The 17,080-nt window shown below is 34.1% G+C and overlaps 1 protein-coding gene across 3 annotated transcripts in view; it reads left to right on the forward strand.

The window, feature by feature from the left end:
- CENPE (centromere protein E) overlaps positions 1 to 17,080 on the forward strand; it is a 77,017-nt gene that overhangs the window by 16,622 nt on the left and 43,315 nt on the right. For 2 of the 3 annotated variants that reach the window (XM_082728971.1, XM_082728973.1), the window contains exons 14-24: positions 1,243 to 1,387; positions 2,021 to 2,109; positions 2,784 to 2,951; positions 6,922 to 6,996; positions 7,442 to 7,561; positions 9,699 to 9,821; positions 9,905 to 10,070; positions 10,445 to 10,599; positions 12,331 to 12,645; positions 12,760 to 13,032; positions 13,186 to 13,350. In XM_082728971.1, coding sequence (XP_082585097.1) covers positions 1,243 to 1,387; positions 2,021 to 2,109; positions 2,784 to 2,951; positions 6,922 to 6,996; positions 7,442 to 7,561; positions 9,699 to 9,821; positions 9,905 to 10,070; positions 10,445 to 10,599; positions 12,331 to 12,645; positions 12,760 to 13,032; positions 13,186 to 13,350 — 1,794 coding nt within the window. The remainder of the gene's footprint in view (positions 1 to 1,242; positions 1,388 to 2,020; positions 2,110 to 2,783; positions 2,952 to 6,921; positions 6,997 to 7,441; positions 7,562 to 9,698; positions 9,822 to 9,904; positions 10,071 to 10,444; positions 10,600 to 12,330; positions 12,646 to 12,759; positions 13,033 to 13,185; positions 13,351 to 17,080) is intronic. The other variant, XM_082728972.1, reaches the window with a different exon arrangement.

The raw sequence follows: 17,080 nt of genomic DNA on the forward strand, positions 1-17,080 counted from the left end.
CGAACTAGGAGGGAAACCCACCTTACAGAGGGTTGAGATGACCCCAAGGGATGAGATCATGAACATAGTAGAGGGGATTGATCTCAGAAAAAAAGAATCATTTATAGATCAGCTCACCTATAAAAAAGATGTAGTAATAGGATAGTTAGAAGGATCAAGTAAGAGGAGATAGTACTTATATCTCACAGAGGCTCAGGAGAAGAATGGTAGCTGTGCAATATGGAAAAACACAAGCAGAGGAGGAGAAACCAGCAAAGCCAAATGAGTGGTGAGGACAGCTAGCTGGGTGGGATTAGCAACAGGAGACAGGTGTTTCTGAAAGGATGCGGAAGGAGTAGACAAATGATGAAGAAAGAGCACAAAGGAGAATCAAAAAGAAACTTGTAGCCAGAGAGAAGTAAGGAGTGAAGGGTTTGTTTTTTAAAAACCAAAAGCAGGGGCACCTGGGTGGCTCAGTGGATTAAGTCTCTACCTTCGGCTCGGGTCATGATCTCAGGGTCCTGGGATGGATTATCAGGCTCTCTGCTCAGCAGGGAGTCTGCTTCCCCCTCTTTCTCTGCCTGCTTCTCTGCCTACTTGTGATCTCTCTCTCTCTATCAAATAAATAAAATCTTTAAAAAACAACAACAACGACCACAAAAGCAAACCAACTAGAGCATTCATTCATCAGGCTGTTATGAGGGAGTTGGCGAAGATAACAGACGAATAGATAACCCAGGGAGCAAGGTCCCCAGGGAGAAAGCAACAATGAGGTTAGGAGCACTGAAGGAGGTATTAGTTTTACTTAATTGGAAGAGAACTGGCATTGTGAAGGCTGTGTGGAGATTGACTCACTGAAGGAAGTTCCAGTAGACCGTCTGTCCCTTTCCAGTTAGAGCTGGCCACCCCAAAGTGCTTTTGGTAGCTGTGGTATGGTGACAGCAGCTTCCCTGCTAGAGAACACTGGATTATTTGGAAAGTTGTAAACCTGTTCCTTTCCATTAAATCCCAGAAAAGTTTGTAGGGAAACTTTCAAATAAAACATGAATTTTAAATAATAGTTTCATCAAATATTTTATGGGGTAAAAACTGATTTTAAAATTTGTTTTCTTAGGACATCCTTAGACTGGTATGTTATTAAAGTAGGCTTAAAAAGAATTCTACCAAGTCCATGGTTTCCAAAAAATGTAAACTAATTCCCTCATTTCATGATATTTGAGCCCAGATCTGTGTGAGGTAATTTTGATTTTTTTTCCTCTTTAGGCTAAAAGAAAACGAAGAGTCACTTGGTGCCTTGGTAAAATTAACAAAATGAAAGACTCAAATTATATAAATGAATTTAATATGTCAACAAATGTAACAAAAACACGTAAGGCGGCTGTAAACATAGTGAGGGAAATTGATGAATGTGAGTGCTTTTTCAGCTGTTTTTAATTACAGAAGCATCCCTTTAAAGAACTACATTATTTATAACTCAGTTAATGTGATAAACACATTTAATAAATGTATGCATTTTAGATGCAATTACAATGGAGATAATGATAAATAATAGTGATTTCAAGAAAGTGAACATTCTATATTATTTTCACACTCTTAAGAATGATACAGTTTAGTTGAAACGTGAGACATTTTGTTGTTGGTTCTAATCATTATCCAATTAAATTAGTATCCATATAACATCTGTCTTAAACTTTGTTTAATCTTGAAAGCGTAGCATTACACAGGTGTGTTTCATAATAATGTCTCCAACATCAGCAGTATTTTTAAAATCTATTTATAGGGATCAAATCTCAGAGTTAGTATTTGTCCCTGTTACCTATATTGTGTCAAGGATCAAATATTTTATTGCTAATTCTAACCAGGGATCTCAATTCATATAATAATATAATAATATAAATGATCATATATGTTAATGTATTCTTGGCATTCATATTGTGAGCACATTAGCTAATTAGAGCTTAGTATTACCCCTGATCAGATTTTTTTTTAGTCTTTGACTTTTAAGAATCTATGGATAAATTTCTTTTTCTCTCAATTCTAGCTTTCTGCTCAGAGTCTGATATTTTCAGTAATACTTTTGATACATTAAATGAGACAGAGTGGAATCCGGCAACAAAGCTACTAAGTCAGGTATCTTAAATGTATTTTATAAAACATTATCCTCTTACTCTTTAAAATTCACTTTTTGTTGATGTTTAATTGTTGTAGCACCACATTGCTAGCTCTGACTTAATTTCAGTAACAGTTTTGGTTCTAATCACTCGTTACACTCCTAGTTGATAACTGGCATGTAGAAGGAAACTAAAAATTTTGTAACGCAGGTGCATGGTAATAAGTAAACCTTTGCATCTAGTTCTTTCCCAGCAGATCTTGGTATCTATGATTTTTTTTTTTTTTAGTTTCTCTTTTTCTTTAGACAATCCCCTAAGGGTTTTATAAAGTGTCAAAATTCTCAGGTATATAGTAGAATGACACAGCAGGAAGGGGGTAATATTGCTAAATCATACTGAAAAATAAAAGTAAATGTATTATATATGGTTTCACCAGAATTTTAGGGAATACTACAGTGAATACTTTAGTAGGTATATAGAGTCCATATTGACTTTCTAGACTACTAATGTCCAAAGAAGTACAGTATAGTTTTATAAATGTATTTGTTAAGAAAATTTCATTTTAGTTTTAGAATAAAATTGCAGTGATTCTTGGGAATTATTATTATCATTACTTAACCATTGTATTAGTTAAAATTAGGTGTTATGGTTAAAGTTAGATGTTATAGTTAAATCTGGTTTTGGTTACAACAGGAAAACTTAGAAAGTGAGCTGAATTCACTTCGTGCCAACTATGATAATCTGGTATTGGACTATGAACAACTAAGACGAGAAAATGAAGAAATGGAATTGAAATTAAAAGAAAAGAATGATTTGGATGAATTTGAGGCCCTTGAAAGAAAAGCAGAGAAAGATCAGGAGGTAAGAGATATGGAAACATGAAACTAAAACACTTTTAAAAGAAGTATCATTCTCTTAAAGATATTTATTTCTATGCGTGATGTATGGAAAATCCAACCATTTTCTATGTGTACACACAATATAGAGAATTTAAGAAGTAATTCATTTATATTATTTTTTAAATATTTAAATCATTTGTTTCACATATGAATTATTTTGCTCAAACATTAATGTGTTGAGCACACCAGAAATACTGTCTAGAATATAACCATTTCCTGCTGAGACCAATATGAATTTTACTATCTGGCTGAATGTTTTATTCATGGATACTCTGTGTTAATGGATTTCATTTTCTTTAAAAGTATATTCCCAAATATTTAGAACATTATTAGAATAGCTAGTAAAGCTGATTTTGATCATGTCTTTTTCCATAGCAGAGAGTTATGAAAATTAGTGTAACTAATACTAAATACTAGTAATAAAATTTTTAGAAATGAAACAGATCACTTAAATTTTCCAAATATATAATATTAAGTTACATGTTAAGAGAACCTAATCCAGAAACACTCAGACTTCAGACACTTAGAAATTGCCCAAGAAATTCAAGAGATTTCTTAAGAGCAGACTGTCCTTAACCTAGAGGTCACAGACATTATAAAATTACTCTGCAGAATTTTTAAATGCTTATTCATTATTCTGGAACAAAAAATTATAGCCATTATCAGATGATGAAGCAATCTTTGGCTCCCCCTACCCCTCAAAATAAGAGCCAGTGTTCTGGTGTAGTTAAAATATGAGTTAATTTGCAGCTACTTCTGAGATTTCTGTGAGGATAACCCAAAAGGCCACAATGTTTTTACCTCGGTATTGTTTCATTTCTTACCCTCTTTTTTTTTTTTTTTACATAAGGGAAAAAGAATTCAGTGCCAAAAGTATTATTTCCATTCTACCTACAAATTAAAGTTAATCCTGGGACGCCTGGGTGGCTCAGTTGGTTAAGCATCTGCCTTCGGCTCCGGTCATGATCCCAGAGTCCTGGGATTGAGTCCCACATCGGGCCCCTTGCTCAGCATGGAGCCTGCTTCTCACTCTGCCTGTTCTGCCTGCAGCTCTCTATGCTCCTGCTCTCTCTGACAAATGAATAAATAAATAATCTTTTAAAAAAATAAAATAAAGTTAATCCTGCATTTCATGAGTATGTATCCTAAGATGCAAAGTCTGTATGTTTTCCACAGAGTTTCATTTAACTTATTTTAAAATTTGCATGTTAACAAAATACAAAATGTTGTATATTGACCTGTAGACTTCAGTCAATAAAAGTGGAGTTTTTCAAGGAAGAGGGTGGTCTAGTGTCATGGCTAAGAGCATGGTCTCTGGAGCCAAATTTGCTTCTGAGTAGGATACAACGCCTTGAGCGAGTCCCAGAATCTCTTAGGATTTACTTCCTTTTTCTCTCCACCCTGGAGGTTGAACCAGGTGCTTGCCAAGGCCCTTTCTAACTCCAAATTTCATCTAATTGTATCTTACTTATTATAAATAATATGTCATAAAATTAACTTTGGGCATAAGTATAGCAATAATTTCTCTAAGTTTTTTATATGATTTATATAGTCAATTAATAATAAAAACTGAAGCTCATAGAGTATATGACTTGACTCACATCCTGATTTTTTTTTTCCTTTTATCCACAGTCAAGGGGGAAAATAATCCTATTCTTTTCATCTTCATTTGGACACAACTAAAATTCTAGGTTCTATATGGTAACCTAAAATATTAAGTAATATAAACTTACTCTTTTGAAAGGTAGTTCTATTCTATTTTAAACTAAAAATACAAGTCTGTGTATACAGTAAAATATGTTCCCAAACCTCCATTTTGGGGAAAAGCTTAGCCAAAAGAAGTAAAAAATCAAATTATGGCCTTGGGACATGTGGTAATTGCCCTGGTTTGCCCTAATGATCTTATAAATCACCAGAGCCCTATATCATTTTCAAATGGACATATAGGAATACAGTATGCTTAAATAATAATTTTTACAAGGAGGGGTAAACAAAGTCCAGTATCATCAAGCTCAGGGAACAAAAGAAATTCCAACCATCTACCTGATTTAACTTGCTTAATTTTAGAATTTTAACAACTTGGAGGTTTTTGTCTTAAGGAATTAAATATTTTTGTTTAATCTGCTGAACATTACAGTTGAAATCTGTAATTTTTTTTTATATAGCCGCCAACTAACTTTTAATCATATCATATATTTTCTCTTTATGCTTAGCATCCTAAATAATACCTCATTCAGACGTTGTTGTGCGGGCCTTACAAAAGTTCATCTTTAGATTTAGGTTAATGAGAACTAGTACTTAAAGTGCTATTTTAAATGAGAGGTGAGAGAAGTTTTCTTTCTAGATGTTTATTTTCTAAAATAAGAGTAATTTTTAGTTCTTCCTTATTGGTCAATGTGATTTTGTTACACAGAATTTAGAAACAAGAAGAAAAAGATAAAAGATGGAGTTATTTTAAATTACAACCAACACAAATGTCTAAAATTTTGCAGAACAGTTGATAGCCACTAACCACATGTGACGATTAAGTACTTGAAGTGTGGCTGGTCTGAACTGACTTAAAAACATGAAAAAAAGAGAATGTAAACTATTTAGTTTTTTATATTGATTACATGAATAAGTGGTAATATTTTGGATATATTAGGTTCAAATATATTTTTAAAATTAGTTCTATTTTTTTAATGCAGCCAGTAGGAAATTTTCAATGACTCACATAATATTTCTAGATGATACTGGCCTACAATAGGAATGTCAACACTAGTCTGAATCTAAAACTAGTTAGAACTGAATTAAGCATTCAGAAAATACTACTTTAAAAAGATGCTATTTTCATAAGTCCCTTACATTCTACAAGAATTTGCCTTTACTTTTTTCTTCTTATTTATTTATTTTTTTTTATTTTGTTTAAATTTAGTTAATTAGCAGGTAGTATATCATTAGTTTCAGAGGTAGAGTTCAGTGATTCATCAGTTGCATGTAACCCCCGGCGCTCATTACATCATGTGCCCTCCTTAATGCCCATCCCCCCACCCACCTTGCCTTTTCTTTTTCAGGATTCATTGAATTATGAAGATTTCATAATTCTAAGAGAAAGTATGTTTATCTATGATAAGTTGTCATTTATGTGTTTTGACACAAAAATATGTAGTATTCAAATATTTAATGCTCCAGATATTTGATGGAAAGGAAACTTTAATAGAAATATATGTATCTTTAGGTATTCTTTATACTTTTAGACAGCTGAAAAATATAAAATTAATAACATATCTTTCTAATATTTTCTGTGGAATGAACAAACAAGGTAATAATTGAAAATCTTATATATATCTCTGGCTTTAGTGAATAGTGATATTATTTTAAAAGCACCACATGAAACTACCCTAATCCAGACCTAAATTTTAAAACCTAAATCCTTAAAAAGTACGCCAGTATAAAGTTAAATGGCTAATTTGTGGGAAGAAAACAAAAAATCTTGTAGAATAAATACATTTCTGCACTTAACTTCCCCAAAACAAAAATTTATTAAGAGTTTTAAAGTTTAATTACCAGTATATCTCCTCCAAGGGATGCATACTAATTTGCTTTTGACATTTTTATAGCATTATTAACAGACAGCATAACTGTTACTTGGGTCATGCTGAGGTGTTTTTCTTGTTTGCTTGTTTTACAAGGTTTGGGGATATTTTTGTTTGACTTACTGGGTTCCTGTTTGTTTTGTCTCTTCAAATAATGAGATGCTCTGTAACAGTAGCTTGAACAATTGATCTCTCAATCCCTTCTTAACTGTTTTGGTGATTCTGAAGCAGTGAATAAATGCTATCTTTTGGGGGGAGTTTCTTTTTTTCTATTTTCTATTTTTCTTTTTTTCTTTTTTTTTTTTTTTGCTTTATTAACTATGGTTTGCTCTGTTGCCTGTTCACATGCTCTTACAGATGCAACTAATTCATGAAATTTCCAACTTAAAGAATTTAGTTAAGCATGCAGAAGTGTATAATCAAGATCTTGAGGTGAGCATTTATGTTGGTATTTCTATTATAAAGAACTAGAACTATAAAATGTACATCATACATAATTATTTCAGAAAATAAAAGGATCATTTTGTTTTTTAAATATCAGCTTTTTAGGGGTACCTGGGTGGCTCAGTGGGTTGAAGCCTCTGCCTTCGGCTCAGGTCATGATCCTAGGGTCTTGGGATCGAGCCCCACATCGGGCTCTCTGCTCAGCAAGGAGCCTTCTTCCTCCTCTCTCTCTGCCTGCCTCTCTGCCTACTTGTGATCTCTGTCTGTCAAATAAGTAAATAAAATCTTTAAAATAAATAAATATATATATATATATATCAACTTTTTAAATTTTACTAACAGTTTTAACTATTAAACATAAGTTCTTCTTACTCTCCTAAAATTTAAATCCAATAAAATATGTTTCACTTTATTTTTTTGTTTCCACTTATAGAATGAACTAAGCTCAAAAGTAGAGCTGCTTAGAGAAAAGGAAGACCAGATTAAGAAGCTACAGAAATACATAGACTCTCAGAAGTCAGAAGATATGAAAATGGACTTGTCGTACTCATCGGTAAGAATTAGGTTTATTTTGTTGTTTAATCATGTAGGCATTTATAGTACACCATCACCATTATTATAGCAAATGCTTTTATTGAACTCACCATGTGCCAGATGTTGTAATTTTTTTACATATAGTATTTTATTTAATTTGTCAATGACTCTGAAAGAGAGACTGTTAGTATCATTGCTGTTTTTGGGTAAAGAATCATTTGTACAGAGTTGAGGATATCTTTCTTTGAATATTAGTAAGTCAAGGACGAGTTTCCATTAAAAATCAGTAATTCAGGGGCACCTGGGTAGCTTGAAGCCTCTGCCTTTGGCTCAGGTCATGGTCCCAGGGTCCTGGGATCAAGCCCCGAATCAGGTTCTTTGCTCAGCAGGGAGCCTGCTTCCCCCTCTCTCTCTGCCTGCCTCTCTGCCTACTTGTGATTTCTGTCCGTCAAATAAATAAACAAAATCTTTAAAAAAAAAAAGTAATTCAAAATTTTTTATTTTTTAAATTGTTTTATATAAATGCGTGCAGAAGTATGTAGTCAGTATATTCAGGTGAACACTTGTATTGGTATTGATAATTAACTAGAACTGTACATATGGCATGTAATTGAGCATGGTTTTATAAATTTTATTAATATTAATGCGTTCTTATAATTTAAATAACTATTTTAACAGTTTGGTATTTTTTGGAAACTGTAGTTCTAGATGATTTTAGTTGGTATAAGATATGTCACTGGGGCGCCTGAGTGGCTCAGTTGGTTAAATGACTGCCTTCAGGCTCAGGTCATAATCCCAGGGTCCTGAAATCAAGCCCCCGCATCAGGCTCCCTGCTCAGCAGGGGTCCTTTTTCTCCCTGCCTCTGCTGCTCTCCTGCTCTCTCTCTATCAAAGAGAACAAAATCTTCAAAAAAAAAAAAGATATGGCATTAAGGGTCTTCTGGGTGGCTCAGCAGGTCTGCCTTCCGCTCAGGTCATGATCCCAGAGTCCCAGGATCAAGCTGCATCAGGCTCAGTGGCGTCTGCCTCTCCCTCTGCCCTTCACCCTACAGGTGTGCTCCTTCTCTCAAATAAAAAAATAAAATCTTAAAAAAATAATAATAATAATGGCATTAAATAACATTTAATCTCATGGCAAAATTGTTAATTTTTGCTACGTGCTTTCTATTCTATTTGCTTTGATATTCCTGATTACTTCAAGAAAAGTATCAGTTTGATTCTAGTTTTTAACACTCTTTTTTTTTTTTTAATATTTTATTTATTCATTGGACAGACAGAGATCACAAGTAGGCAGAGAAGCAGGCAGAGAGAGGAGGAAGCAGGCTCCCTGCCAAGCAGAGAGCCCAATGCGGGGCTCAATCCCAGGACCCTGGGATCATGACCTGAGCCGAAGGCAGAGGCTTAACCCACTGAGCCACCCAGGTGCCCCTTTAACACTCTTTTTAAGAAGGCAACAGTTTCTAGCTGAAATTTTGGTTTCTGTCATTCTTTGGTTTCCATTTGAGTTTTTCTGGAGTACTTTTTATTACGTTCTATTAGGACTCTTTGGTTACCTGTTATCAATGACAAATGATCCTTTGTAAAAGTAATCTTACTGTTTTAAGGCACTGGGAAGATAGGCACGCTCGTATCATCCAGGAGTGTCTGTTGATAAGAGTGGCAAGCAGAATTGCCCATTTTTTAAAAGTTGTTATTTCTTTCTCTTTATTCATCCAGTTCATTCATTCATTCATTTGTGCATTAATATGCTGCCAAGGATATATGTGGTTGAATTTATGTAAGCTAATTTTCAATTTGTGATTTCATATCCTTAATCTTAACTATGACTACTCACCTGCCATGTTTTAGAATGACTTAAAACTACACAAGAAATTTTAACAAGCTGGCTGAACAACAATTGTGTTAACCTTTTTTAAACAGTAAGTTTCCTTAGTCTACATAATGCCTCTATAACTTGGGAAAGCATAATCAGAGTTTTTTAAATATTTTTATAATGGAAAATATTATTTCAGCTTTCATAAATAATGAACTTGATAATTAGCATATTTTCACCATTCTTTATTTATTCAGAATAACGTCTGTGTACATGTTCTCTAAAATCTTTTTCAACTCTCACCAAGTTAGATTTCACTAAATTCTTTTTGTTGTGTATATAGGAAATCACTGAAGACCTAAGACAAATGAAACAGACTTTGCTTGATGCTGAAACTGTAGCCCTTGATGCCAAGAAAGAATCAGCCTTTCTTAGAAGTGAAAATCTGGAGTTGAAAGAGAAAATGGTAATTGTTTTCTGTAATATTTATAATAAAACAGTTGTCACAACCAGTACATTTCTGTGAATTTGTAGTGTTTCTCCTAACAGAAAGAACTTACAAGTACATACAAGCAAATGGAAAATGATATTCAGTTATACCAAAGTCAACTGGAAGCAAAAAAGAAAATGCAAGTTGACCTGGAGAAAGAACTACAATCATCTTTTAATGAAATAACAAAACTCACCTCCCTTGTAGATGGCAAAGTTCCAAAAGGTATTTCATAATTTCAGACTTAATTCTTTGCAGATCTGACTTTGTCTAGAAACCTACCTGAAGGATTAGAAATTTTTTATTATCTTATCTAATTGTTTTAATAGCCTAATAATGAGTTTCAATATTATTTGAGATCAGTATTTATAACTGCTTTCCTGAAATTCTGATTCATAAGGGTTTAGGAATTATTTTTCAAATAAATTAGACCTGATTTTCAATAAGTGGTTGAAGAACTATTAACTGTTCACCTGTTAACCAACATTGACTCTTTCTTTCATAAATTTTATACAGTCTGATTAAATAATTTAACTTTGCATGTAATTTAGATTGTCCCAATAACTGCAGGCTGTTTTAATTTACCCAAAATGTCCTAGATTTGCTCTGTAATATGGAACTGGAAAGAAAGATTACTGACCTCCAGAAAGAACTTAATAAAGAAGTTGAAGAAAATGAAGCTTTGCATAAGGAAGTTAATTTGCTCTCAGCATTGAAATCTTTACCCTCAGAAGTAGAAATGCTGAGGAAAGAGGTAAACACATTTTTAAGCAAATAACTCTTCTTTTGAAATAAAAACCTTTGTAATAGCACTTTAAATATTTTGCTGTAGTGTATCTTAAAATAGCAATCAAGAGACTGTAAAGATTTGACTCAACTTGTTAGGAATAGAAATGAATGTAGTTCCTCCTCTAATTTCCTTATATTATTAGAAAGCACATTTTCAAAGCCTATTTAACAGTATGCATAGTAACCTGATCAACGTAACAACCATTTCTACAGTCCTCTAATGTTTCACTTAAACAGAATTCTAGGAGGACCTGGGTGGCTCAGTTCGTTGAGCATCTGACTCTTGATTTCAGCTCGGGTTGTGATCTTGGGGTCGTGGGATCCAGCCCCACAGCATCAGTCTGCTTATCCCTCTCCCTGTGCTCCTCCCCACTATGCTCACTCACTGTCTGAAATTAATTAAAAAAAAAAAATTTTTAAAGCAAGGTTTTATGGGGGCATCTAGCTGCTCAGTTAGTAGAGAGTATGAACTCTTAATCTCAGGGTTGTAAGTTCAAGCCCCACATTGGGGGGAGAGATGACTTAAAAATAAAATCTTTGAACAGAGTTCTATGGTCCATACTTTTTTCATCGTTTTTTTGGTACTAATTCTGTCACTATGTTGAATAAAAAAGAGCAATGAGATATAAAGGAGGGAATTGATAAAGTTTAGGGGTAAATCTTGCAGTGTAAATCTTGCAGGCTAGTGAACAGTCCTATAAACCATCTGCCAAGCTTTCCTTTCTCTTTACCTTTCTAAAAGAAATAAAACTGACAAGTGGTTGAAGACCAAATGGCAGATATCATGCTAAAGGACTCTAGGAACATTAATTAGTCATTCTAAAAACTCTTTAAAGTAGGTGCTGTTTTTTAGCTCAGCAAGTAGTTATGAAGCCAGTAGTTGAGCCAAACAGAAGTGCCTCCTATCCTGAGCCCATGATTGAAACAACCCTGCTGTGTTACCCCTGTCCTTAGTCTCTGCTTTAAGTTTGCTTCTCTTCTTCGCACCATTTCTACTTTACCATTAACAAGGATTGTAATGTTCATAAGCTGGATATGGTTTATTTAAATAATAATTCAAATAAACCTTAATTATTTAAATCATTCAGGGATTACATTTTTAGAAATTGGAGCTGCATTCAAAGGCTTTAGAAAAAATGTGTCAAATTCTAAGAAAAAAAACAAAAAATGATACACCAAGAAGTTAGAAAATACTTTAGAATGATAGATAAGGAAATAAAGACACATCCTGAAATAATGTTTTTCTACTGAGTATCCTTCTCCATGTAATCCTTATTAGAACCCAAAGAGATTAGAAAACAAAACTGAAGGTAAAGTTAAAGAGGATAATATACAGGGATGGTAACAATAAAAATGTTGCCTTTAGGGGCACCTGACTGGCTCAGTGGGTTAAGCCAATGCCTTCAGCTCAGGTCATGATCTCAGGGTCCTGGGATCGAGCCCCACATCGGGCTCTCTGCTCAGCAGGGAGCCTGCTTCCCCCTCTCTCTCTATCTGCCTGTCTGCCTACTTGTGATCTCTCTCTGTCAAATAAATAAAACCTTTAAAAAAAAAATGTTGCCTTTACTTAGTAAAATCTTTGCTTAATTTCAATGTCTTCCCCTCCCCCAACCCCAAGGAAACTTTGTTTCACCTAAAAGCTGCTTCAGTAGATCCTACAATGCTAACACAGCTAAATTTTACTTCTTTTCCATAGATGCATGATAAATCTGAAGAACTTTGTATAATAACATCAGAAAGAGACAGATTGTTTTCAGAAGTAGTTCAAAAGGAAAGTAGAATTCAAGACTTACTTGAAGAAATTGGGAAAACTAAAAATGACCTAGCAACTACCCAGTTGAATTATGAAAACACTGATCAAGAATTCCAAGATTTTAAAAATCATCATATTGAATTTGAGCAAAAGTATAAAATGGTCCTTGAGGAGAATGCAAGAATGAATCAGGAAATAGGAAATCTCTCCAAACAAGCTCAAAAACTCGGTTTAAGTTTGGATGCTTTGAACACAGAGGTTGGTACAAGACATCCTCTAGGGAAGCAGTCTTTAGCCTTCTGAGGTTTGGCTTCCATATGTATACACCACAGAATGCTCTGCTTTTCACATTTACTTTTTCTTATTTTAAAGCTTGCTCCCAAATCTGAAGAACTTCAGCCAAAAACAACTGAGAGTCAAAAAAGTTCAAATGAAGTGGAAGAGCTGAAGGAACAATTAGAAAAAAGAGATTTGAGGCTGCAAACTATGGAAAAGGAAAAAACAATGATCGCTGAGCAACTTCAACAAACTTTAGCAGAAGTAAGAACCTTAACCCAAGAAAAGGAGGACCTAAAACAACTCCAGGAGAGCCTGCACATTGAGAGGGACCAACTCAAAAGTGACATTCAGGATACTGTAAACATGGTAAGGCTATGACTGAGTAAACTGAAAACGCAGAGCCTCTTTACAAACAGTACCAGAGCCATCACTCGTGATTAATGATCTAGTAGTCACTATACAATTACTTCCACTATTTCATATTATTCTAATGGAAATTGTTTTATTTCTCTGACAAAGAATATAGATACCCAAGAACAATTAAGAAATGCTCTTGAATCTTTGAAACAACACCAAGAAACAATTAACACACTAAAAATGAAAGTTTCTGAGGAAACTTCCAGGAGTTTGCATACAGAGGAGAACCTAGGAGAAAGAGAAACTAAGGATGAATTCCAGGAAAAGGTAAATGGTGTTTCCATTCAAAGTTTTATATATGTGTAGATGAGCTTTCTCTTCTACCTCAAACACTGATAATTGCAATCTTGTTTATTATTCACAGTGCTGTTAACTAACAATACTTTATAAGCTGTAACCCTAATGTCTTTAAGATAATTTCAGATATAATTGCTTAAAATCAATTTAAAAAAATAAACAAAAATTAATTCAAACTTTGAGCTGATATTTTCTGAGGCCTGATGTATTTTAAATGTCTTTAAAAACCCCTTTGAATTCTAAGAATATAAGAGAGATTACTAATTATTAACCATGTCTAAAATATTTGTTTTATGACAGATTTTACATATTAAACTTGCTTAGAGATCCCTATAAAATCAATGTGTATATTTTATTTATGCCTGTTTTCTAGGGTTTATGCCATAATTTAACTATCAGGTTTTTAAATCTCACCTTAATTTATTCTAAGTAGTATGGTTTATTTTGTTCTGAGATCTTAGGAGAGTAAGGTCTTAGCTGGTTTTTTAAGAAAGGCTACAAGATGCTAATGATGATTTTTTTTTTTTTAAAGAGATATGTGTTAGTCCAATAGGGCAGCCATCACAAAATATCACAGACTGCTGGCTAAAACAACAGAAATTTACTTTCTCCTGGTTGTGGAGGCTAGAAGTCCAAGATTAAGGTGCTAGAAAATTTAGTTTCCATTAAGTCTTCTCTTCACTGCATACAGATAGCACCTTCCTTCTGTGTTCTCCCAAAACATTTCTCCTATGCTCAAGTTGAGAAGGAGCACTGGTGTTTCTTCCTCTACTTAAAAGGATACCAATCCCGGGGCGCCTGGGTGCCTCAGTCAGTTGGGTGACTGATTCTTGATTTCGGGTCAGGTCTTGATCTCAGGGTTGTGAGTTTGAGCCCCACGTCTGGCTCTGCGCTGGGCATGGAGCTGAATGAATGAATGAATGGACACCAGTCCTGTGGTATTAGGGCTCCAGTTTTATGAGGTCATTTAATTACCTTAATTACCCACCTTAAAGGCTTTCTCTTCACATATAGTCACATAGGGTTTAGGAGTTCAACATGAATATTGGGAGGACACAATTCAGTCCGTAACAGATAATTGTCTATAATTTTACCCAATGGATTCATTTACTGTATACATTTCTGTTTTTCAAAAGTGCCTTTGATATATATTATCAACAAGGTATTTTATACTCTCTTTCAATTTTATGCACTTAATACTATTTAATCCAAAATATTTGCTACTAGGAATTTAAAACATCTATCAGTGGAAGACTGGTGAAATAATCTTTCATACATCCATAGCTTGGAATTGCATATGTATATATAATATGTATCTATGTACATAGATAATGCAACTGGGTTTATACAGTCATAAAATTTTTTAAAACTGCATATTACATGCAAACAGAAAAATCACCAGGATGGACATATTATTAACTAAAAACAAATACTGCTTCAGAATAATTCAGTAAGCTTCAACTTATATAAATAAATCTCTTTATAGATGTATATGCTTTATATAATGTGACTTTATATAATGTGCTTTTTTCCCCCATTTGCCGTGGGGTACAGTATTTTTGCCTTGGAAAAGCTTTTCCTCTCTCTCCCTATGCTTTAGTACTTCTCTCGTAGAAAAGCATTTTCACTTGTTCTGTATGTTTTATGTTCATAGCTTATCTATAGTTTGGATCAATCAAATGAGCCAAAGGCATTTGACTTTGATTTAAAATTTATAGCTTTCACTTTCATTGGGGGAAGGTTTTTTGAAAAGATTTTTGAAAGTAAGATACAATAATTAATAGCTGCTTTTAAACAAATGCAAAAATGCAGTCATAGGGCCTCATGAGAAGGGGTGTAATAGCAGAAGAGTAAGGGAAAAGGAGAGTTCTGTTCACTGGGACCAGCTGGTGTGTAGTATTAAGTTTATGTTAGAAGCATCTGTGTTGATAAAAAAGGTCCAACAGGCTTTTTTGTTTCCCAGGGGTTTCTCAAATCTGGGATGGAAGGCTGGGGTCAGCTTGGTCTTCTGTTACTATTGTTAATGATGGAATCCCACATGGACCCCTCTGTTCATCTGGGCCCCACAGGGCTGCATTAGTAGGTCTCTCATAAATCCCCTAAAGGTGTCCACATTGAATCCTACTTGATGTTTCTCTCTCTAGAAAGGCAGTTTCTCTAGTGTCTTGCAACAGAAAGTTTAAACAATGATTAGTAAGCTTATCTCATGTAAAGGACACAATTCTTTTTTTTATTTAATAATAAAATCTGTTAGATTTTCTCATGGTAGCTGAAATACTTTCTAGGCTGAGTTTAGTTCTAAAATATCCTTTGGGTATTCTCACATACTTTGTCTCAGCCTGCTTTGTCCTTGTGTACAGTCCTATATTTAGGAGCACAGATGTAAGATTCTGAAGTACAGTATCTGACAAACTCATCCCAATGACTCTTTGTTCTTTACCTTAAGTTCTAATGTATTAGATCTGTGTTTGCCATTGTTAGAAACACAAGCATATGCTAATAGTAAGAGAATAGTAAAATAAAGTATGATTTGTCCAAACCCATTCTAGAGAATTGAGCAACTACTCAAAATTATAATTTGAAGATTAGGTAACAGCATGGGAAAATGTATGTGATCTAAATGGAATAAAGCAAAATTGAATATTATATATATATATATAAAATTACTGTATTCAAAAGAAATTTTTCAAGGACAGACTCTAAAAGGAAATATTCTAGAATTCTGGTAGTGGGTTGTGTGAAGCTGGTATGTTGGATGATTTTTTTTTCTCGTTATTTTTTAGTTTTTTTCCAATTTAATTGTAGATTATTATAAAAACTTTTTTGGGGGCGCCTGGGAGGCTCAGTGGGTTGCGCCTCTGCCTTCGGCTCAGGTCATGATCCCAGTGTCCTGGGATCGAGCCCCGCATCGGGCTCTCTGCTCGGCAGGGAGCCTGCTTTCCTTCTTTTCTCTCTGCCTGCCTCTCTGGCTACTTGTGACCTCTGTCTGTCAAATAAATTAAAAAAAAAAAAAAGCTTAAAAAGCTTTTTTTAAAGATTTTATTTATTGGAGCAAGAGAGAGAGCATGGGTAGGGACAGAGGGAGAGGAAAAGAGAACCTCAAGCAGACTCCCCACTGAATGTGGTGCCTGACACAGGGCTAGATCTCACAACCCTGAGACCGTAACTCAAGCCAAATCAAGAATCAGATGCTTAACTGAGCCATCCAGGTACCCCATTATTAAAATTTTTTAAAACTTCATCAAATACAGCCAATATGGAGCTGTATTTATTTTCTGGGTGTGTAAAGTTACATAGTGATAACCTAATTTCACACCAATGATTTTAATGCCAGTCTTCATCTCACTTGATCAAGAAGGATACATGTTAGGTTACCTTTGCTTAAGACTTACTTATGGATAAATTAATTTATATAACATGCTTTTTTTAAGCAGAACATAAAAAGTATGTATTTTTAAAAGGTGGATTTTACTACTATAATATTAAATCTATTTTTATCAAAGTTATTTTGCCCTCTCATATGATAAAACTCCAACCTTTTGTGAATACGACTGCTTCTGAAAATAATGATTTGTTGTGAGTTGGGGCATAGAGAATCATTTTCAGCTTTGGATGAAAAGAACATGGTGGAGTTCAAGGTGGCTTACTCTTTCTTAAAATCAGGTTGACCCATCATCATACATGAAGATAATTGTTAATT

The sequence above is a fragment of the Mustela nivalis genome (assembly GCF_964662115.1).
Source record: "Mustela nivalis genome assembly, chromosome: 4".
Taxonomy (NCBI): Eukaryota; Metazoa; Chordata; class Mammalia; order Carnivora; family Mustelidae; genus Mustela; species Mustela nivalis.